The sequence below is a fragment of the Hypanus sabinus genome, chromosome 29 (genome assembly GCF_030144855.1).
Source record: "Hypanus sabinus isolate sHypSab1 chromosome 29, sHypSab1.hap1, whole genome shotgun sequence".
NCBI lineage: Eukaryota > Metazoa > Chordata > Chondrichthyes > Myliobatiformes > Dasyatidae > Hypanus > Hypanus sabinus.
Window position 1 is genome coordinate 22,542,646 of NC_082734.1, and position 22,627 is coordinate 22,565,272.

Genomic DNA, 22,627 nt, shown 5'->3' on the forward strand with positions numbered 1-22,627 from the left:
CAAAGTTGGAGGTCTTGAGCCACTTCTGTTGAGTTTACAGACATAACTGAAAAGTCGCACTAACTAGGCGGAGAATTGATGATCTCATCTGAATTATGGATGGCTCTCGCAGAAGCTTCAGCAGAGAAATTGATCATTTGGTCTGATTGGTCGGTGCCATCCCACCCTGTCTCTTAAATCCTATCCTCTTAGGTTATATTAAACCTGTCCTTAATTTTGTCCATGTGTTACTCTACAGCCATAACATCCACCTTCTGACTTCTCTGTAAAGAACTTAACTTAAATCCCTGTTGTTTGGCTTTCTTACACTGATGAAAGCCTGTCTCCTTGTTAATGCCCACATCCAGGGAATTGTCATAATTTGTACTTAATGTGTCAATCTACTTAACCTGCTGCTGTTCATCTTTTGCGTCAGGAATAATGATCATGGACTGCTTTCTGAATGCCTGGCTCCTTGCACAATTGTTTCTCAATGGTGTATTAGAAAGGAGTGTGAGCAGAGGACACGTCGGACTAGCTATAAGACATGTTCCAGTACACTGGGAATTGAACTCAAATTTTGCTTTTCATGTCACTTTTGTACCACATGACTCCACAGATGTGATTGACAATGAGAATGAACCACGTAGATGGAATGGCTGCAACAGGAGATCGAGCTTGGATGTTCTGTAGTGAGTGATAGTATCGAGGCAAGGAACATTTGTGCCACTGAAGTACCAGGCAGCGATCATCTCCCACAGGAGAGAACGTAGCCACCGTCTCTTGTTCAGCAGGCTTCATGGGTCACCATCAAATGGGTTGGTAGGTTTTTGATTAGTCAGGGCACCAAATGTACGGGGAGAAGGCAAGACAGTTGGGTTGTGAGGGAAAATAAATGAGACATGATCGAATAGTGAAGCAGACCCGATGGGACACATAGACCATTCATTTAGCTGTTTTGCTGGATCACCAACCCCCTCAATCCCATTCTCCCTGACCCCCTTTACTTTTCAAGAGCCCATCAAGCTCAGTTGGCTTGCTTTCTCCAGGTTCACTATTCGAATCCTCTCTCAAACCCTCCAGAATTTTAAGCGTTTCTGTCAAGTGTGTTCTTTGCAGAAAACTTATTCACCTCAACTCTGAATGGATCCCCTGAACTACAGACTCACTTCCATGAACTCAGCACCTCGTGCTTTCAGGGGTGTTTATTTATTTGGGTAGTTTGCTGCCTTTTGCTCATTGGCTGTTTGTCAGTCTTCGTGCACAGTTTTTCATTTGGTTTTGTATTTCTTTGTTCTACTGGGACTGGCTGCAAGAAAATGAATCTTGGTAGTATATTGCAACGTATATGTACTTTGATAATAAATTTACTTTGAACTTTGTCTCTTTTGCAAGGAGTGCAGCCTAGTGTGCTTGGTATTTCTTGGTAAATGCACCATCCCCATCTATTAGCTGTTTTCTGAACAGATCTGTGATAACTTTATTGTGGTGCTGACAACTGAAGTGTTAATAGCACTCTACAACAACCAGAAGGTCTGTATAAATTAGAGATTTTTCTTTTTTTGTATTCCACTTTGGAAACAAACTGTAGACTTTTTCACAAACAAAAGAGAATCTGCAGATGCTGTAAATTCATAGACATTTTCATTATTTTTAGCCTTCTTTGCAGGACACTTTTTCACCATTGGCACATTTCAATCCGCTTTGCTGTTTTACTGCAATGAGTTTTCTTTCTTCCAGGAAATAATTGACCTGAATGCCCATATGAGGCCCTTGCATCTTACTGCATTATATTTTCTATTTATCAACACATTATGCCAGTTAATCTCTTCCTGTGTGCTGTTCCAGTCTTTCTTTGCTTCCTGCAATTTGGAATTTGCATCTCCTATTTCTGAGCTCAGGTCACGTATAGAAATGATGGACATATACCATCGGTTTTCTCTGGGCGCTGCAGGTCTGCTGGAAGTAATTTCATTCACCACCACCCCACTTCCCGGTAGCTCCATAATTCTCATCATCATTGTCTGGCAATGCTGACTTTATGCATTTCAGGTGCACACACGCTAGGCTAACATGCAGCATGGACACTTTTGTTTGTACTTGCATGCTCGTGGACATTCTTTGCTGTGCCCTGTTGTTACTTTCCAGTTTCAGGGAGAGGGCCTGACTAATGGGTGGGGTGTCTTTAAAAAGGTGCCTGTCTGTGAAAAAGAGTAAGCAGTCAACATTTCGGGCTGAGACGTCCTGATGAAGGGTCTCGTCCCGAAATATCGATTGTTTACCCTTTCCATGATGCTGCATGGCCTGCTGAGTTCCTCCAAAACTTCGTGTGTGTCGCCAAACCTTTGATTTGTTTTGTTAATGGCCCTTGTATAATGAACAGTTTCTCCATTTAAAAACCCTAATGATTTTAACCAACCCTCCCCCAAAGTAAAATTTCTCATTAAGCTCCAATGTTTTTGGAAAATGATTTCAAATTCTTCACTCTATTTAAAATGCGCCTGACGTGTGAGTGGTTTCGGTGAGTGCTGCTGTCTGACGTCAGGTTTTGCTTCATTCTTCGACCCGCCCTGCTGAGTTCAAAATTATTGTCATTGAACCGTACATATGTATACACCTATATAAAACAAGGGTCCTCAGTGACAAAGGTGCAAAACAAACTACATGTATCTCATTCAGCAATAGTATTAAAAGATAAACGAAACCTAATCTATAGACGTACAAGTTGATATAAGGTGCATATGCAACACACTGAGTGCTGTGCAAGTCTTGGGCACATATATACAACTAGGGTGCCTAAGACCTCTGCACAGTATTGTTTTTGTCAACGTGGAGTGGACACAGAGTTTGTAGATCTGACAGGAGCAAAGGATATTGGGGATGGTGAGAGAATGGGAGGGGTGTGGGACAAACGGCAGGGAAGTGTGCCAGGGGTGGGCGTGGCAGGGGATTGGCATGGGGCAGACCAGAACCAGCCTTGAGACACCAGGAAAGGTCATTTGATTCCAAAAAAAATTTGTGCGTTGATCATTACAGAGCATCTCTCTGGTGCTTCCTGCGCCCTTCCAACTCTCAGTCAACGATAGAGACCCATAGCAGAATCAGGTTTGTCATCACTCGTGTGTCATGAAATTTGTTTCTATATACAACAGCAGTACAGTGAAATACTGCAGTTCTTTGCAGAAGTCTTTGGCACCCTAGCTATATACCATATACATACATATGCCTAAGAATTTTGAACAGTATTGTATGCAGTTATGTGAAATGATGTTCCTCAGGGACAAAGCTGCAAATCAAAGCATATATATCAAATACAGCAATAATATTAAAAGATTATGAAAAAAACCTATAGTTATACATGTCGATTTAAAGTGCCTATATGACATATAGTTAAATATACAACATTATTGCTCTTACTGGCACTGTCATAAATAATGTTTTCTGGGTGGTAACAGGATGTTTGGAAGTCTCATAGACCGGGGTAAGAAGCTGCTACCCAGCCCCACAGTCCTTGTTCTTCTGTGGTACCTTCTGCCTGAAGGTAGGAGGTCGAAGAGATTATGGGACAGATGGGAGGCATCCTTGGACAATGACGAGGGCTCTCCAAGTGCAGTGCTTCTCATCTGTGTCCTGAATGAGGTGGGAGGGGTCTAAGGCAAGGTGAGAGAGATGATTCGCTCAGCCTCTGCAAAATCTGTTGCAGAGTCCTTGCCCTGTGGTTCATATTGAAAAAAAACTTGCACATTTCTTATCTATTTTTCCTCTTTGCAGTAATGAAAGTCTTACTTTTTACTATGAGAAATTTTAAGCTGGGGTTTTAACTTTTTCCAACAGAGTGTCACTGGATTCGGGCGACAGATGATTGAGAAAACAAAACAGCTGGTTGAATCTCGGTACACCATCGCAAATGGTTACAAAGCAGATGCAAAGGTAGGGGCTGGTCTATTTTACTGAAGGCAAAATCTGGACTCCAGAAACTTCCGTTATACTAAGGAAAGAAGAACCACCAGGATTCAGAATCGGATTTATTATCACTGACATATACTCAGTGGCCACGTTAGGTACAGGAGTGGAACAGGGTTTCGTCTTCTGCTGTAGCCTATCCATTTCAAGGTTCAACATGTGCATTCAGAGATGCTCTTCTGCACACCATCGTTGTAACTTGTTATTTGAGTTCTTGTCGCTTTCCTGTCAGGTTGAACCAGTCTGGCCACTCTCCTCTGACTTCTTAGTAACAAGGTGTTTTTTTTGCCCCACAGAACTGCCACTCACTGCATGTTTTTTTGTTTTTCGTACCATTCTCTATACACTTCAGAGACTGTGTATGAAAATCCCAGGAGTGCGGCTTCTGAGATGGTCAAACCACTCCATCTGGCACCAACAATCATTCCTCACTCAGTCATTTTGAACACATTTCTTCCCCATTCCAGTATTTGGCCTGAACAACAACTGAACCTCTTGACCATGTCTGCATGCTTTTATACGTTGAGTTGCTTACACTTGATTGACTGATTAGTGAACAGGTATACATAATAAAGTGGCCACTGAGTGTGTACAGTAAATTAAAAACAAGCCCATTCTCAATCTTAAGAAGTTTAAAAGTCACTACCCTCCCCAATCTGTCAGCCTGGGATAATCAAATTAGGTATACTATCTGAATTATTGGGCCCACAGACAGATGAGCACAATGTGGTATATTAACATCCAAGAATCCCTCAAATTGTAGAGGCTGAACTGAAGTGGAGAACCAGAGTGGAAATGGCTATCACAAAGGGGCATAATTTTCAACGGATTGGAGGAATACTTAGGGGGAATGTCAGAGTTAGGTTTTGTTTAAATGGAGATTGGTGGGTGCGTGGTACACACTACCAGTGGTGGTGGTAGAGGCAGACACATTAGAGGTATTTCAGAGACTTAGATAAGGAGATGGATGAAAGAGAACTGGAAGGCCACATAGGAGACCTCCAGTCCCAACACCCTGCCTTTTCATCCAAACACCGGGCCCTGTGGCAGCAATTTGCTTTGAGCCAACCGGTACTTGACCTTTCCAAATCAGCTTGGCACTTAGCTCAATCCAGCTTTGCTCCCGGTTTAGATGGGAACTCCTCCGCTCCAACTCCACCTCCGACTCTAACTCCATCCCATAGAACATAGAAAACGTGGAACACAATGCAGGTCCTTCAGCTCACAATGCTGTGGCAAACATGCACTTACTTTAGAAATTGCCTAGGGTTCCCCGTAGCCCTCTATCTTTCTAAGCTCCATGTACTTATCCAAGAATCTCTTAAAAGACCCTATTGTATCTGCCTCCACCACCATCACTGGCAGCCCATTCCACATACTCACCACTCTCTGTGTTTTTTTTAAATAAAAAAAAATTAACCTTGCAATCTCTGTACTTACTTCCAAGCAGCTTAAAACTGTGCCCTCTCGTGATAGCCATTTCAGCCCTAGGAAAAGGCCTCTGGCTATCCACATGATCAATGCCTTTCATCGTCTTGTATATCTCTATCAGGTCACCTCTCATCCTCCGTTGCTCCAAGGAGAAAAAGCCAAGTTCACTTAGTCTATTCTCATAAGGCATGCTCCCCAATCCAGGCAACATCCTTGTAAATCTCCCCTGCACCTTTTCTTTAGTTTCCACATCCTTCTGTAGTGAGGTGATCATAACTGAGCAGTACTCCATTGGGGTCTGACCAGGGTTCTATAGAGTGGTAACATTATCTCTCGGCTCTTGAACTCAATCCATGGTTGAAAGGCCTTCTCAACCACACAGTCAACCTGCACAGCAGCTTTGAGCTCCTATGGACTTGAACTCCAAGATCCCTTTGATCCTCCACACTGCCAAGAGTCTTACCATTAATACTATATTCTACCATCATATTTAGCCTACCAAAATGATCCACCTCACACTTAACTGGTTTAAATTCTATCTGTCACTTCTCAGCCCAGTTTTGCATCCTGTTGATGTCCTGCTGTAACTTTTGACAGCCCTTCACACTATCCACAACACCCCCAACCTTTGTGTTACTAACACAAATTTACTAACCTATCCCTCCACTTCCTCATCCAGGTCATTTATAAAAAATGACAAAGAGAAGGGGTCCCAGAACAGATCCCTGAGGCAAACCACTAGTCACCAAGCTATATGCAGAATATGACCCATCTACAACCACCCTTTGCCTTCTGTGGGCAAGCCAATTCTGGATCCACAAAGCAAGGTCCCCTTGGATCCCATGCCTCCTTACTTTGTCAATAAGCCTTGCATGAGGTACCTTATCAAATGCCTTACTGAAATCTATATACACTACATCTACTGCTCTACCTTCATCAATGTGTTTAGTCACATCCTCAAAAAATTCAATCAGGCTGGTAAGGCACGGCCTGCCTTTGACAAAGCCATGCTGACTATTCCTAATCATATTATGCCTCTCCAAATGTTCATAAATCCTGCACCTCAGGATCTTCTCCATCAACTTACCAACCACTTCTCACTCACCACTTCTTGAACATGTCACGGTCTGACTGCATCACACTTGTGTGCCTTGACCCTCAAGTCAGCCTCTCCTTTGGTTGTCTCTTCATTGTTTGTGGTGATAGTTTACCACAATTTACCACAGATAAAGTGTTTAGTTGTATTTTTTGCCTTAGGAACCACCAGTAAGTTGTCGTCCAACTTCAGTAGCGCCATCTTAAACCAGGAGTCAAGAGCCGTGAGTAATGTTGCAGCTCTGTAAAGCTCTTGGAGTATTGTGTTCATTTCTGGCTGCCTCTTTATGTGCAAGCTTTAGAGGGGGAGGTGCAGAAGAGATTTACCATGATGCTGCAAGGATTAGAGAGCGTGTCTTTTGAGGAAAGGTTGAGCATGTTGGCGCTCTTCTCTTTGGAGAGGAGGAGGAAGAGAGCTGACTTGATGTCGGCTTATAAGGTGATAGAGGCATAAATAGAGTAGACAGCCAGCAGCTCTTTGCCAGTTGACAATGACTAATTATGAGAGGGCATAATATTAAGATGATTGGAGGAAAATATAGGCAGTGACATAGGTAGGTTTTTAAACAGTGGTGGCTGCGTGGAACATGTTCCTGAGGATGGTGCTAGAGGCAGATACGTATATTAGGGGCATTTAAAAACTTGGATGGAATATGGATGGAAGGAAAATGGATTAGATGAATCTAGGAGTAGGTTAAAAGGTCGGTGCAATGTTGTGGGCCGAAGGGCTTGTACTGTGATGTAATGTTCTATGTTAAATGAGGTTCAAGTTTAATTGTCATCCAACCATACATGAGTAACCCATGAATACAGCCAAACCAAACAGCATTCCTCAGGGGCCATGATCCAAAATGCAGTGCCAACAGTCATACACAGTACATACAAGCTGGCAGTAAACGTACAGTCACACCAAAAAAAAATGACCTAAGTCCATGAATGTTGTTGGCAAGAACAAGCCGGCAGTCTGCAGACTAATGCAATCCAACTCACCTTCCATCAAGCAAACACTGGAGGGCAGCACTGATGCCAGCGTGGACGCCACACCACACTGCCTCTGGGCATAGGCTCAACGCCTCTTTCCTGACCAGCTGCCAATGGGCTACACCACGGCCTGAGGCTTAGTTTGTGTTACAACCAAGGCCGTGCAACTATCTTGCTGTTGGGCCCACCAATAAGCCAGTGAGCTGGATTTGTCAATGTCCAACAGGATCTTGTCCAACATGTCCAAGTCAGTTAGTTGCTGTTGAGATTGCACACTGCCTTCGTGCGCCGACTCTGCACTTTTCTGTAGCAGGCAGCCACGTGCAACTCCTCTGCCGACAAGCAACTCGCTGATGGGGTGGACCTGCAGGACCTGAAGTTCTTGATATCCAGCAGTGTCTTGCAGTTGTAAAAAAAAAGACAAAAAGACCTTTGGTTGACCCCTTAGAGGCTGTTAAGTTGGAGCGGCAGCCATTTCCAATTTAGTGCGTGATGCTTTATGACAGAGTATGGAGTGGCAAGAATAGAATCTTGCAACTCAGGGTTATCACATCTGGCTTATTTAAGGCTTTATTTGTCACACGTACATCAAAGCATACAGTGAAATGCCTCGTTTGCATCAAATACCAATATAGTCAAAGGTAGTGCTGGTAGCAGCCTACAATTGTCACTGTGCTACTGGTGCCAACAGAGCGTGCTCACAGTTTATTAACCCGTATCTTCTGTTTGTGTAGCTTGATTTTAATTGTTTCTAGGACCATTTCTTTTTCAAAGTTCACAGTTCAAATGAATTTTTTATAAAAGTACATCTATCTCACAATATACAACCCTGAAATACATTGTCTTGAGACCACAAACAAAAATCCAATACCATAATAGAATCAACGAAAGATCGTACAGCCAGTGTGCGAAAGACAGCAAACTGCAAATACAAAAAGAAGAATGAAGCACTAAGTATCGGGAACATGAGGTGGAGAGTCCTTGAGGTTGAGTTAATAGGTTGTGGGAACAGTTCAGTGATGGGGCAAGTGGTTCCAGAGCCTGGTGAACTGGTCCTGTTCTGTGTGTCAGCTTTATCTACTTGTACAGATGAAGGGTATGGAACACTCTTTATAATTGTGGCTTAGCATACTGTTTCTTCATAATATTGTCTTTTCTGTACAATCAAGTGACCTTAGCAATGTCTTATCCTTGACCTGTTACCTCCTCACTAGGTTATTTATGGTGACACCGACTCTGTAATGTGTAAACTGGGAACACAGACGGTGGAAGAAAGCATGACGTTGGGTCGTGAGGCAGCTGAATGGGTGTCAAGTCACTTCATTCCTCCTATTAAACTTGAGTTTGAAAAGGTGGGTTGGAAAACTTTTGAGTGTATTGTGATTACTTTACTTTTTCTTTATTGTCAGCAAACAATTGATACTAGAGCATGCAATCATCACAGCGTTATTTGATTCTGCGCTTCGCACTCCCAGAAGTACAAATCAAATTAAATATAATAACAATTTAAATTATAAATCATAATTAGAAAATAGAAAAGGGAAAGTAAGATTGTGCAAGTCAGGTCCAGATATTTGGAAGGTATGGCCCAGATCCGGGTCAGGATCCGGTCAGCAGTCTTATCACAGTTGGAAAGAAGCTGTTCCCAAATCTGGCTGTACGAATCTTCATGCTCCTGAACGCTCTCCTGGAGGGAAGAGGGACAAAAAGTGTGCTGGTTGGGTGGGTCGTGTCCTTGATTATCCTGGCAGCACTGCTCCGACAGCGTGCGGTGTAAAGTGAGTCCAAGGATGGAAGGTTGGTTTGTGTGATGTGCTGGGCTATGTTCACGATCTTCTGCAGCTTCTTCTGGTCTTGGACAGGACAGCTTCCTTACCAGGTTGTGATGCACCCAGAAGAATGCTTCCTACAGTGCATCTATAAAAATTAGTGAGGGCTTTAGGGGACAGGCCAAATTTCTTCAGCTTAAAATGCAATAAAGGAAGACCTGTGTGCTTACACAATTATGCCCCCTCTCACAGAACTAGAAGCATGCAATTTTGGAAACTACTCTGATAATTCCAACTTTTCAGATTCCAGACCTGTAACTTCTGCCTCCCAATGTGGGCAAGGTGAGCAGGTGGCATGAGAATGTCACCTAGTCGCATGTCGTCTTTAATTGGCATTAAATCGTCACTTCATTTTTTTAAATGTAAGTCTTAGAAGTCCCTTTCCCAACAGCACTGGGTGTAGCCTCACTTAAAGAATGTGAAAGAGAAACAAGTGTGGGTCATTTGACCCCTTTGTTCTGCTGTGCCAGGGTAAATCAATTTAAGCAAGAAGTTTGCTGCCATATTTTAATGGTAGTTGGGGATGGCCAGTAAACTTTGACCTTGCCAGCAGCATCCACGTTTCATGAACAGAATTTGTTTGTGTTCTGCTTGTTACTAACCTCAGAATCCAGTTTAATATCACGAATATATATCGTTGAAATTTGTTCTCTGGCAGCAAGTAGAGTGCAATACATAAAGAGGCTATAAACTACAATGAGAAATATAAATATATATTGGCAGAGGGGAAGGAGCTGTTTCTAAAAGGTTGAGTGTGTGTCTTCATCCCTCGGATGAGAGTAAGAAGAGAGTTTGCCCTGGGTGATGGGGGTCCTTAATGATGGATGTTGCTGCTGTTCTTTTGAAGGTGTCCTGGATGCTGGGGAAGCTAGTGCCCATGGTGGAGCTGGCTGAGTTTACAACCCTCTGCATCTTTTTTTAATCTGGGGCAGTGCCTCTTCCACATCAGACGGATGATGCAGCCAGTCAAAATGCTCTCCACGGTACATCTGTAAAAACTTGCTAGAGTCTTTGGTGATATACAGAAATATAACTTAGTTTAGAATTATGATTGCTGTCCTCAGCCCTCAATCCCCTGCAGCTTGCCTACCAGGAGCACACTGGAGTCGACCATACTGTCATCTACCTACAGAACAGGGCCTACTCCCATTTGGATAAGCAGAGCAGCACTGTGAGGATCATGCTTTTGATTTCTCAAATGCCCTCAGTACCACATAGCCCTCATGGCTGGGGTAAAAGTTTCATTCAATGTAGATTGCTTCCGTTGTATCCTGGATAATGGACTACCTGACTGGCAGACCACGGTTTGTGCGGCTTCTGGCTGTGTGCCAGACATGGCTATAAGCAGCACTGGGGCCTCACAGGGGACTGTATTGGTTCCCTTCCTGTTTACCCTATATACCTCGGACTTTAGATACAACATATAATCTGCAGCAATTCTCAGCTGACTCGGCAATAGTTGGGTATCTAAAGGGAGGCTGGGGGGATGAAATTATGGTCCTGGTGGAGGACTTTGTCAAATAGTGCAAGCTGAATCATCTGCAGCTCAACATGAGTAAGACATAGGAGATGGTGATGGACTTTAGGAAGAGAAGGCCTGCATGGAGGACGTGGATGTGATGAGGACCTACAAGGACCTAGAGGTGCACCTGGATGACAGATTTGAGTGGAGCACCAACAAGAAGCCGTGTACAAGAAGGGCCAGAGTCACCTCTACTTCCTGAGGAGACTGAGGACCTATGAAGTATGCAGGCCTCTCCTTCGCATGCTCTACCAGTTTGTTGTCGCCAGTACAATCTTCTATGTGGTGGTGTGCTGAGGCAATGGCATCAATATGTCAACAGGCTCAATAAACTGGTGAGAAAGGCTGGCTCTGTCATAGGAGTCAAACTGGACACACTGGAGGCTGTGGTAGAACAAAAGACCCTACAGAAAATCGTGGTAATTCTGGACAATGTTTCTCACCCTCTGCACGTCACCTTGGCTGAACAGAGGAGCACTTTCAGTAATAGACCAAGGCAACTGTGCTGCTCCAAAGAGCGCGATATGAGGTCCCTCTTACCCATTAGGCTCTTTAGTGAATCAACCTATAGCCAGGGAAGTGATGACTCCCTCTTGTTAAGACAGTTCGTGGTAGCTTATTTTTTTATTCTTTCTACTTCTCTTGTAATATTTATATCTGTGCACTTGTAATACTACAGTGTCACTCTACTTTCCTTTGAAGTCAATAAAGTATCTATCTTAGAGCAGTTTTGTCTGAATTGCTTACTCATAAGAACATAATAAATAGGAGCAGTCGGCCATCTGGCCTGTTAAGCTTCCTCCGCCATTCAATAAGATCATGGCTGATCTGACTATGGGCTGATCTCCGCCTACCTGCCTTTTACCCATAACCCTCAATTCCCCTACAATGCAAAAATCCAAAGCCCGTGTAGCCTTCCTCAAGTAAGGAACCTTCTTCAAGTAAGGAGACCAAAACTGCACACAATAGTCCACCTGTGGTCTCACAGTTGCAGCATAACCTTTGTGCACTTAAATTCAGTCCGTCTAGTAATGAAGGCCTTCTTGATGGCGGGCTGCACCTGCAAACCAACCTTTTGTGATTCATGTGTAAGCACTCCCAAGTCCCTCTGCACAGCAGCATGCTGCAATCTTTTACCATTTAAACAATAACCTGATCTTCCATTTTTCCTGTAACATTCACAGTTGTTTTCCAAGCATGAAGTTTAAATGGTTTAATATAACCGTTGATTATTTAATATTTGAATTAACTGCTTATTTAAAATAAATTGATCACAAAAGAAGCTGAAAGCTGTAAAATCAGATAGTTGTGTTTAACTATCTTCAACCATCATGCTACTGAACCAGTGTGAACTTCACTCACCACAACTCTGAACTGATTCCATGACCTACACACTCACTTTCAAGGACTCTTTATAGCCCTGTATTGGCAGATTCATTTATTTATTTTATTTGTGCAATTCATTGTCTTTTGCACATTGGTTGTTGGCATTTTTTTAATGCATGGCTTTTCATAAATTCTATCCTATTTATTTTCCTGAAAATGCCCTCAAGAAAATGAATCTCATTCTGATAACAATTTTTTTTCACTTTGTATGCGTATATCAAAAAGTGAATTTTACAGTAAACGTGTGCTTTTCCCAACTACAAGTAGGAGTGGTCCATGAGAAGACTTCAGTTACTCATTCCTACAATAAATATGCTGTACTTTACATTGATGTATCTGTCTCAGCTTTGAATATGCCTTATAGCTCACGGTCTACAAACATCTGGGTAGAGAATTCCAAAGATCCACAAGCCTTAGAGCAAAGATTATACATAAGAACATAAGAGATAGGAGCAGGAGTAGGCCAATCGGCCCCTCAAGCCTGCTTTGCCATTCAACAAGATCATGGCTGATCCAATCTTAACTCTAGTTATCACCGAATCCCACAAGGCAACAGTGCCAACCAACAGGGCACCATGCCGCCCATTTTATTTTATTATTCATCCCGCCCAAACCCATATGATCACCCGGGGAAAAAAAACCGATTTGCCAATTGAGGAGAAAAAATCTGGAAAATTCCTCTCTGACACATCCAGACTATCGAAAACTGGCCCAGGAGATCACATGGCTAATCTAAACCTAGCCTCATGTCCACTTACCTTCTCGCTCACCATATCCCCTAATGCCATTTTTATCCAGGAAAATGTCTATCTCCGTTTTGAATTTATTGAGTGTAGTAGCTTCCACAGCTCTCTGGGGCAGTAAATTCCACAGCCCCACTACCCTCTGAGTGAAGAAATTTCTCCTCATCTCAGTCCTGGAACGGCATCCCCTTATTTTATGCCCCCTAGTCCTAGTTTCACCCATCATTGGGAACATTCTCCCCGCATCCACCTGATCAAGCTCCTTCACAATCTTATATGTTTCAATAAGATCGCCTCTCATTCTTCGGAACTCCAATGAGTAGAGTCCCAATCTACTCAACCTCTCCTCATACATCAACCCACCCATCCCCGGAATTAACCTAGTGAACCTTCTCTGCACTGCCTCGAGAGCCAGTATGTCCTTTCTTAAATATGGACACCAGAACTGCACGCAGTACTCCAGGTGTGGTCTCACCAATACCTGGTACAACTGCAGTAAGACCTCCCTGTTCTTATACTCCATCCCCCTAGCAATAAAAGCCAGCATTCCATTGGCCTTCTTGACCACCTGCTGCACTTGCATACTAACTTTTTGTGTTTCCTGCACCAGGACCCCCAGATCCCTTTGCACAGAAGCACTTTCCAGTTTCTCTCCATTTAGATAATAACTTGCTCTATTATTTTTCCTGCCAAAGTGCAAGACCTCACACTTGTCAGTATTATATTTCATCTGCCAAATGTCTGCCCAATCACTCAGCCTATCTATGTCCCCCTGCAAGGTTTCAATGTCCTCCGCACTCATTACACTCCCTCCCATCTTTGTGTCATCAGCAAACTTCGATACGTTGCACTTAGACCCTTTCTCCAAATCATTAATATAGATTGTAAAGAGTTGTGGTCCCAACACCGACCCCTGCAGAACACCACTAGTCACCAACTGCCAGTCTGAGAATAAACCATTTATCCCAACTCTCTGTTTTCTGTTAGAAAGCCAATCCTCCACCCATGCCAGAATATTATCCCCAATCCCATGATTTTTTACTTTAAGTAATAATCTTTGGTGTGGCAGCTTGGCAAATGCTTTTTGGAAGTCCAAATACACCACATCCACTGGTTCCCCTTTATCTACCCTATATGTTATGTCCTCAAAGAACTCCAACAAATTTGTCAAACATGACTTCCCTTTTGTAAAGCCATGCTGACTTTGTCCTATTAAGCTATGTTTATCCAAATGCCCTGTTACTGTTTCCTTAATTATCGATTCCAACATTTTGCCAACCACAGATGTTAGGCTAACTGGCCTATAATTCCCAGCCTTCTGTCTATTGCCCTTTTTAAATAAAGGAGTTACATTAGCATTTTTCCAATCTACTGGGACCATTGCCGAGTCCAGCGAGTTTTGAAAAATTATCACTAATGCATCCACAATCCCGACCACCACTTCCCTTAAAACCCTAGGATGCAAGCCATCCGGTCCAGGGGATTTATCCACCTTCAGTCCCATTAATTTATCAAGTACCATTTCCTTGGTGATTTGAATCATAGTTAGCTTCTCTCCCCCTAGAGCCCCCTGTTTATCCAGTGTTGGGATATTTTGAGTATCCTCTACTGTAAAAACTGATACAAAATATTTGTTCAGCGTTTCTGCCATCTCCATGTCCCCTACCATTAATTTCCTGGTCTCATTTTCTAGGGGCCAACATTTACTTTAGCCACCCTTTTTCTTTTTATGTAACTATAAAAACTCTTACTATCTGCTTTTATGTTTTTCGCCAATTTACTTTCATAATCTATCTTCCCCTTCTTAATCAGTCTTTTATTTGCTGCTGATCTTTAAAAGCTTCTCGATCTTCAATCTTCCCACTAGATTTAGCTACCTTATATAACTTGCTTTTTAGTCGTATACTTTGCTTTATTTCTTTACTTAGCCACGGATAACTATTTTTTCTTTTACACCCTTTTTTCTTCAGTGGAATATATTTTTCTTGATAGTTGTAAAATAACTCCTTAAATATACACCACTGATCAAGTACCGATCTACCCTTTAATCTATTTTCCCAATCCATCTTAAGCAATTCCGCTCTCATACCATCATAGTCTCCTTTATTTAAGCTCAGTATGCTTGTTTGAGATCCAGCCCTCTCATCCTCTAATTGAATATGGAATTCGACCATGTTATGGTCACTCATTCCAAGGGGATCCTTTACTAGGACATTTTTTATTAGTCCTGTCTCATTACACAGGACCAGATCTAAGTCTGCTTGCCCCCTTGTCGGCTCAGTAACGTATTGTTCAAGGAACCCATCCCGAATACACTCAATAAACTCTTCTTCAAGGCTGCCGTGTCTGACTTGATTAGTCCAGTCAATATGAAAGTTAAAATCCCCCTTAATTATAGCTGTTCCCTTATTACAAGCCCCAACTATTTCCTGATTTATGCTCCGACCAACTGAGTTACAGCTGTTTGGAGGCCTATAGACTACTCCCACCACTGCTTTTTTCCCTTTACTATTTCTTATTTCTACCCAAATTGTTTCGTTATCCTGATCCTTTGAGCCAATATCATTTTGCTTTATTGCAGTGATTTCTTGCTTTATTAACATAGCCACCCCACCTCCTTTTCCTTCTTGCCTGTCTCTCCTAATTGTCGAATACCCTTGTATGTTTAATTCCCAGTCCTGGTCTCCCTGCAGCCATGTTCCCGTAATTGCCACAATATCATAACCATACGTAATTATTTGTACCGTCAACTCATCAATTTTATTCCTAATACTACGTGCATTCAAATAAAGGACTTCCAAATATGTTTGACACTTATTTCCTACCTTTTCCTTTTGTACAACTTTACGCTTATCTCCGTACATTCTTTCCCCTCCTGACACACTCTGTCTTTTTATTCCTCCACTTTTACCTACATCCATTACCTTCTCCATTGTGCTTTTAATTATTTGCTCTCTAGAATCCTTAGGTTCTTCCTCATTTTAGAATCATATTGACAATTTTTCATCTAATGTCTATGTTCCTGCTGCAAAGTTGGAGGGTAGTGAGCTACTGTAAATGCCTAGACCTGGGGTGCGAGATGGAATTTCAGGGGCTGCAACAAAGAGTGGCTTGTGTGCTTGAGTGACAGGTCACGAGTCATCACTCAGCCAGTTGCCAGTGTGCCTTGAGAAGCGGTAGTAACATTTGCCCCAAGCACACTCCAGTCTCCCGCTGCCCGAGTCGTGAGAGACGTAAACTCACTCCAGTCTCCCGCTGCCCGAGTCAGCGTTGAGGATTCTCATCAGTGTTACCTGGGAAGTTACACCTCAGAGTTGAGGATTCTCATCAGTGTTACCTGGCAAGTTACACCTCAGAGTTGAGGATTCTCATCAGTGTTACCTGGCAAGTTACACCTCAGAGTTGAGGAGTCTCATCAGTGTTACCTGGGAAGTTACACCTCAGAGTTGAGGATTCTCATTAGTGTTACCTGGCAAGTTACACCTCAGAGTTGAGGAGTCTCATCAGTGTTACCTGGGAAGTTACACCTCAGAGTTGAGGATTCTCATCAGTGTTACCTGGGAAGTTACACCTTAGAGTTGAGGAGTCTCATCAGTGTTACCTGGCAAGTTACACCTCAGAGTTGAGGAGTCTCATCAGTGTTACCTGGGAAGTTACACCTCAGAGTTGAGGAGTCTCATCAGTGTTACCTGGGAAGTTACACCTCAGAGTTGAGGAGTCTCATCAATTTACTGTTTACAATTTTTTCTGAATAAATTAGAATCTAATTGCTCAATTTATATTTGCATTTTATGCACTGAGTTAAAAGCTTATTTTTTTAAAGTTTAATTTGTTCACCCGCAGTATTGTATGTGGTTCATTTTGTGGTTCAAAAATTAGAAATTAGACTTCTTCATCTTCAAATGTGATATTATTTTTGTACGGGGTGCGAACATTAATCAAACATTTCCTAGGGATGTGGGGCATTGGGAACCACTGGCCTAGAAGGTCAGGCAGCATCTATGGAAAGGAACCTTTATCATCTTTATTCTTCTAAATTCCTGAATGAAGGAACATTCTGCCCATCTTGTTTACAGAGCTAGTCTCCTTGTTTTGGAAATCAATACCATGAATCTTGAGTGCAGGATTAAATGGGAGAAATAATTCAGTTTACTCGTGAACTTTTGTTCCTGTTGTCGTTTGCTAAACCCAAATCCCAAATCCCAGTTTGTGCTTTAGTGATAATTTAGTCACTTTTCTGTTTTTAGAAATAGTGCAGTTGGGTGTGGAACTGGTTACTTGGTTGTTTCATGGAGTTGTACAGCAGCAAAACAGGTCCTTCAGCCCCACTGATCCATGCCAGCCCAAATGCTTCATCCATGTTAGTCCCATTTGCTAGGGTTTGGCCTATAATCTTCTGAACTTTTCCTATCCATGTTCCTGTCCAAATGTCTTTTAAGTGTGTTAGTGTACATGCCTCGACCACTTCCTCTGGCAACTGATTCCACGTAAATACCACCCTCAGTGTAAATAAAAGGTTGCCCCTCAAGTTGCTATTAAGCCTTGCCTTTTTTTACCTTAAACCTATGCCCTCAGGTTCTTTATTCAAAGTTCAAAGTAAATTTATTATCAAAGTACTGTATATTATGCGGTATTCTGCATTTTCTTGTGGGCATTCACAGTAGAACAAAGAAATACAACAGAGTCAATTGAAAACTGCACGCAAAAACTGACAAAGTGCAAAAGAAGACAGACTGTCATTCTTTCAGGTGCCTTGCAGTTCGGTGTGGGCGACCATGTCTCTCTATCCATTACAGACCCTGACCCTCCGAATTGTAGTTGCCTCCCCTGTTTCTAACAGTGATGTTAATCCATCTATCATTTTAATTCTCTGTCTGCCTCTGCTTCTTTTTCCTTCCAGCTTTCCAGTTGTAACTAAATCTTCTAATGTCTCTCTTTGCATGATGTGTCCAAAGAATTTTGATTGCGTTTTCTGATTTTTTTTTAAGAAACGTACGTTTTGTTTTCGTTCTCTGTAGAACTTCTTTGTTGACTGTCCTGTCCGTATACGATATGCATAGGATTCTTCTGAGGAACCACATCTCTGCTGCTTTGATTCATTTTTCCATTGCATAGTGCAAATACAAAAAAAAAGTAGTAATTAATAAATACGTCAATAAATAATACTGAGAACATGAGTTGTAGAGTGCCTGATAGTGAGTCCATAGGTTGTGGAGCCAGCTCAGAGTTGAGCTGAGTGAAGTTGTCCACGTTAGTTCAGGAACCTGATGGGCTGGAGGCTGTTCCTGAACCTGGTGGTGTGGGACCCAAGGTCGCTGTACCACCTGCCAATGGCAGCAACGAGCTGAGAGCGTGGTCTCAGTGTTGGGTGTGGCATCTCCAACTTTGGGGAAAGACTCTACGTGCATTCTCGTGATTTCTAAACATCTCTATAAGATCATTGTTCACCTGAAAATAATGCCGAAGGTTGTGGGTTCAAGCTCTGTTTCGATTTATTTATTTTGTTATTTTATTTAGCGACAAATCACAGTAAAATGTTCTTCTGGTCCAATGAGCCCGTGACACCCAGTTATACCTATGTAACCAATTAACCTACTAATGCCTTTGGGATGTGTAAGGAAGCTGGAGCAGCCAGGGGAAAGCCACGTGGTTACAGGGAGAACGTAAAATCCTCACGGACGGTGGTGGAATTAAACCCCCGGTCACAGGCGCTGTAATAGATTACCCTAATCGCTATGCTACCACGTTGTGAGGACAGAAACATGGTAGTGCTCCGAGTACAGTACTGTGGCTGTTGATTTGTTGGAGATGCCATGGTTCTGTGCTGGTGTTAAAATGTGTCGAAGAGAAATAGATTAGAACATTCACATAGCATTAAGTGTGAAAGGTGAAATGTTTAAAGGATCCAATCATTCAGAGGGTGGCAAGTGTGGGTTCAGTCTCAACACTTGAGATGTTTGGATAAGTACTTTGATGGGAGGGATATGGAGAGCTATGGTCCAGATATGGGTTGATGGGACTAGACAGCAAGGACTAGATGGGCCAAATGGCCTGTTTCTGTGCTGTAGTACTCTCTGACTATTGTTGAAAGATGATTAAGGCAGTTCTCCCTTGGGTTCTATATTTATCCCTCTACCAGCCTTGTTTTCAAAGCAATTGCTACTTTATTGATGTTGAATGATGCAGCATGCAAATTGGCTCCCATATTTCCCACTTCACTACAGTGCTCACACTTCAAAAGTCTGTCCGTGACAGTGAAGCAGCTTCATGTTGACAGATGTGCTGTATATGCAAAACTTTCCTCTTATTGCCTTCGTTGGCACAAATGCCACTGTCAGAGCTCGTAACACACCCAAAATGTTGGGGGAGCTCAGCAGGTCAGACAACATCATCTGTGGAGAGGATAAACAGTCGAAGTTTTGGGACTCATGAAGGGTCTTTCTATAGATGTTGTCTGACCTGCTGAGATCCTGTAGTATTTGGTGCGTGTTACTCTGGGTTTCCAGCATCTGCAAAGTCTCTCTGTCAGAGCACAGACAGGTTTCCATGGATCACTGCCTCCTTAGATTCAAGTCCGAGTGTTAAAGCATTCAGAAACGCGGTGAAGGAGAGGGCACAGTGAGTAAGGAGTAAAAGTAAAGTCATCACTGAGCTGTTACAGCACAATTGTTAATCACAAATGACTTGATGTAATTTTCCAAAGCACATTCTTTAACGGCATACCCACAAAACCCTGAAGGGACCAGATCCGGTAGACGATAATAAGGTGTACTGCATATTAGTAAAGGCAGGAAAGTCAGAGAGGAAGTGGAGTGGTCATAGAGAGAGTTAAGTACACCAAGTTCCTGGGAGTTCACATCACGGATGACCTCACCTGGTCCCTTAATATCACTTCCCTGAACAAGAAGACACAGCAGCGTCTCCACTTCCTAAGCAGATTGAGGAAAGCAAAGCTCCCAACCCCTATCTTAACTGCATTTTACAGGAGCACCATTGAGATCATCCTGACAGGTTGCCACTCCATCTGGTATGGGAACAGTCAAGTGTTGGACTAGAACTCCCTACAGAGGACTGCGAGAATGGCTGAGAGGATCATGGAGTCTTCCACTGGGGACATTTATCAGGAGCACTGTGTACACAGGGCCGTTGGTATTATCAAGGATCCCACCAATCCAGCCAGCATTCTCTTTGACTTTCTACCCTCAGGCAGGAGTATCCGATGCCAAAAAACATGAACGGTCAGGATGGGAAAATTTCTTCCCTCAGGCATTCAAAGTGCCATTGGTTAATCTGTCCTGTACCTTACTCTATTTAATTTATGCACTTTAATTTGTTTATGTGTAATACATCTGTAGCTTTCATCTTCATTTTCATAAATTATTGTGTGGATTATGTGTTATGTGTACTACAGTGGTTTATACTCTGGTTCAGAGAAATGTCTCATTAGCTGATGCTCATGTATATAGTTATATGACAATAGACTTGACTTTGGATCTATCTGGGTTCTTCAGTTTCCTCCTACAGTCTAAGAATGTATGGGTGAGGGTTGTGACTCTTGGGCATGCTATGTTGCCACCAGAAGCATGGCGACACTTGTAGGCTGTGCCCAGCACATCTTCGCTGATATGATTTGGCACAAATGCCGCACTTTACGTTTCGATATTCGATGTATTGATGTACAGGTAACAAATAAAACTAATTTAATCTAACTGGATACCACAGCTAGAGGACTCTGACTTGCCTCAAGAGGGTAAGGATATACTGGTGCTTGAGATTGTCCAGGTGAGATATAAAAGGAGAGCGCCAAGTTGGGAGATTTGAGAGAAGATTAACTGGGATGTTTTCTCTTGAATGAATCGAGGTGCAAAAAATGCAGGATGTGCCTAGTTTCTTAAGCTGAGGTCAAAGACTAGAATACGCATTAATTTTTAGCAGAAGAACTGGAGTTGAGAATGTTTTTCACTCAGAGGTCTGGAACTCCATCCTAAAAGGTGGTGGAAGCACCACCCTTATCACATTTAAGATGCACCAGCATCACCTTTTGATGAGTAGTGACCTTCAAGCCAAGTACTCGAGATATGAGAGTATCCTGAAAAGTTTTGCCTTTTGGTCTGGTATGATATGATGGACTGATTGGCCTGGTGGGGTGCATACAGGGACCATATTGTTAGTAAAGATGAGTGAAGTACAAACTGGGTGCCTGTTGTAGAAGATAGAATAACAACATTTATGAAATGTGTTTCATACAGTATAGACCAGTCTTTCTCAACCTTTTTGCCTTGAAATAACCCTTGAAATAATTTTAAGTTCTCAGGGATCCCCTGCGTAAATTTTATTATATCTACAGCTCATGGTACATTAGTGTGATCACCGTTTGCCCACCATTGAGAACATCTACCATAAACACTGCCTGGGCAGAGTGAAAAGCATTATCAAGGATGCATCTCATCCTAACCATGGACTTTTTAACTCTCCTCCCATCCGGTAGGCAGTACAGGAGCCTCTGCTCCCGCACCAGCAGGCACAGGAAGAGCTTCTTCCCTGAGGTTGTGACCCTGCTGAACCTCAGATCACAGCACTAAGCAGTATTGCACCCATATTGTACCGTCTCAGTACTTTTATATTTGTATGCTGTGGCACTTACTTTTTATTCAGTTATTTTGCAAATAACACTTCTTTGCATTTCTGGTTAGATGCTACTGCATTTCATTTGGCTTTGTATCTGTACTCGGCACAATGACAATAAAGTTGAAATCTAATCTAATCAGTAAGTCGTAAATATATTAAAACAAAAGTAGTTGTCAATGCTGTTGTGAGTAGAGAATGAATTTTTAACCAACCAACCTTGAAAAATCCAGGCAGTTAAGCTTAGCTTGCCTTGCTTGAATTTAATCTCTCTCTTTCCCTTCCATAAATTTTAAAAACTCATAAGGCAAACATAATAAATTTCTGTTAAATAACTGGCTTAAGCCGAAACGGGATTTTATTTTTCTAAAGGTAGGCTCGGTAGATATAATTTAAATAAAAGTTGTAAATTGATTTTAATTAATGCTATTTACATCATAAAAATTTACTTGCAATGTTGCAGCAGTGTGTTGTGACAACAGCAGGATTTTTTTTTAAACAAGAGAAACAAAACCTCTCATAGAGCCAACCATTGATGGGGCACCACCAGTACAGATGCCAACACCGTTCCTCCAGACAGACGTTTTGTTTCCAAATATGAAGACCAAGCCTCAAATATATCTTGGTCTTTGCTTGTTTTGGGCCGCTCTTTGCAACAGAGTACGTTTCCTTGAATCTCACCATCATTTACAAATCTTAACAAATGCTACAACATGACACTTATTGGTGAAATTTGTTGACTTATCAACCTGGATAGAGAAGCTGTTCTTTTTTAGTTTATCACACAAAACCTCTTCAGCACCACGTGACATGACATCAATACGCTGCCTTATTGTACTATTTGAGAGTGAAACCTTTTCAATTTCTTGTATTGCATCTTGTCCTAGTGTTTTACCCACTATATTTTTATGTGCTGGTATTAGGTTCTCACCAACAGTGTGACTTTTAATTTTCGGGGAAATAATTTCTTCTTCTAAATAACTTGCTTCCTGAGGCTTTTTACTGACTGTGACTAATTAACAAAAGCTTTACTCTGTTTGTTTTGAGAATCCGATGGCTTAAAATAATCAGCA

The 22,627-nt window shown here is 42.2% G+C and overlaps 1 protein-coding gene across 3 annotated transcripts in view; it reads left to right on the forward strand.

The window, feature by feature from the left end:
* pold1 (polymerase (DNA directed), delta 1, catalytic subunit) overlaps positions 1-22,627 on the forward strand; it is a 247,573-nt gene that overhangs the window by 128,905 nt on the left and 96,041 nt on the right. For all 3 annotated transcript variants that reach the window (XM_059953951.1, XM_059953950.1, XM_059953952.1), the window contains exons 18-19: positions 3,814-3,909; positions 8,664-8,801. In XM_059953951.1, the coding sequence (XP_059809934.1) occupies positions 3,814-3,909; positions 8,664-8,801 (234 nt within the window). The remainder of the gene's footprint in view (positions 1-3,813; positions 3,910-8,663; positions 8,802-22,627) is intronic.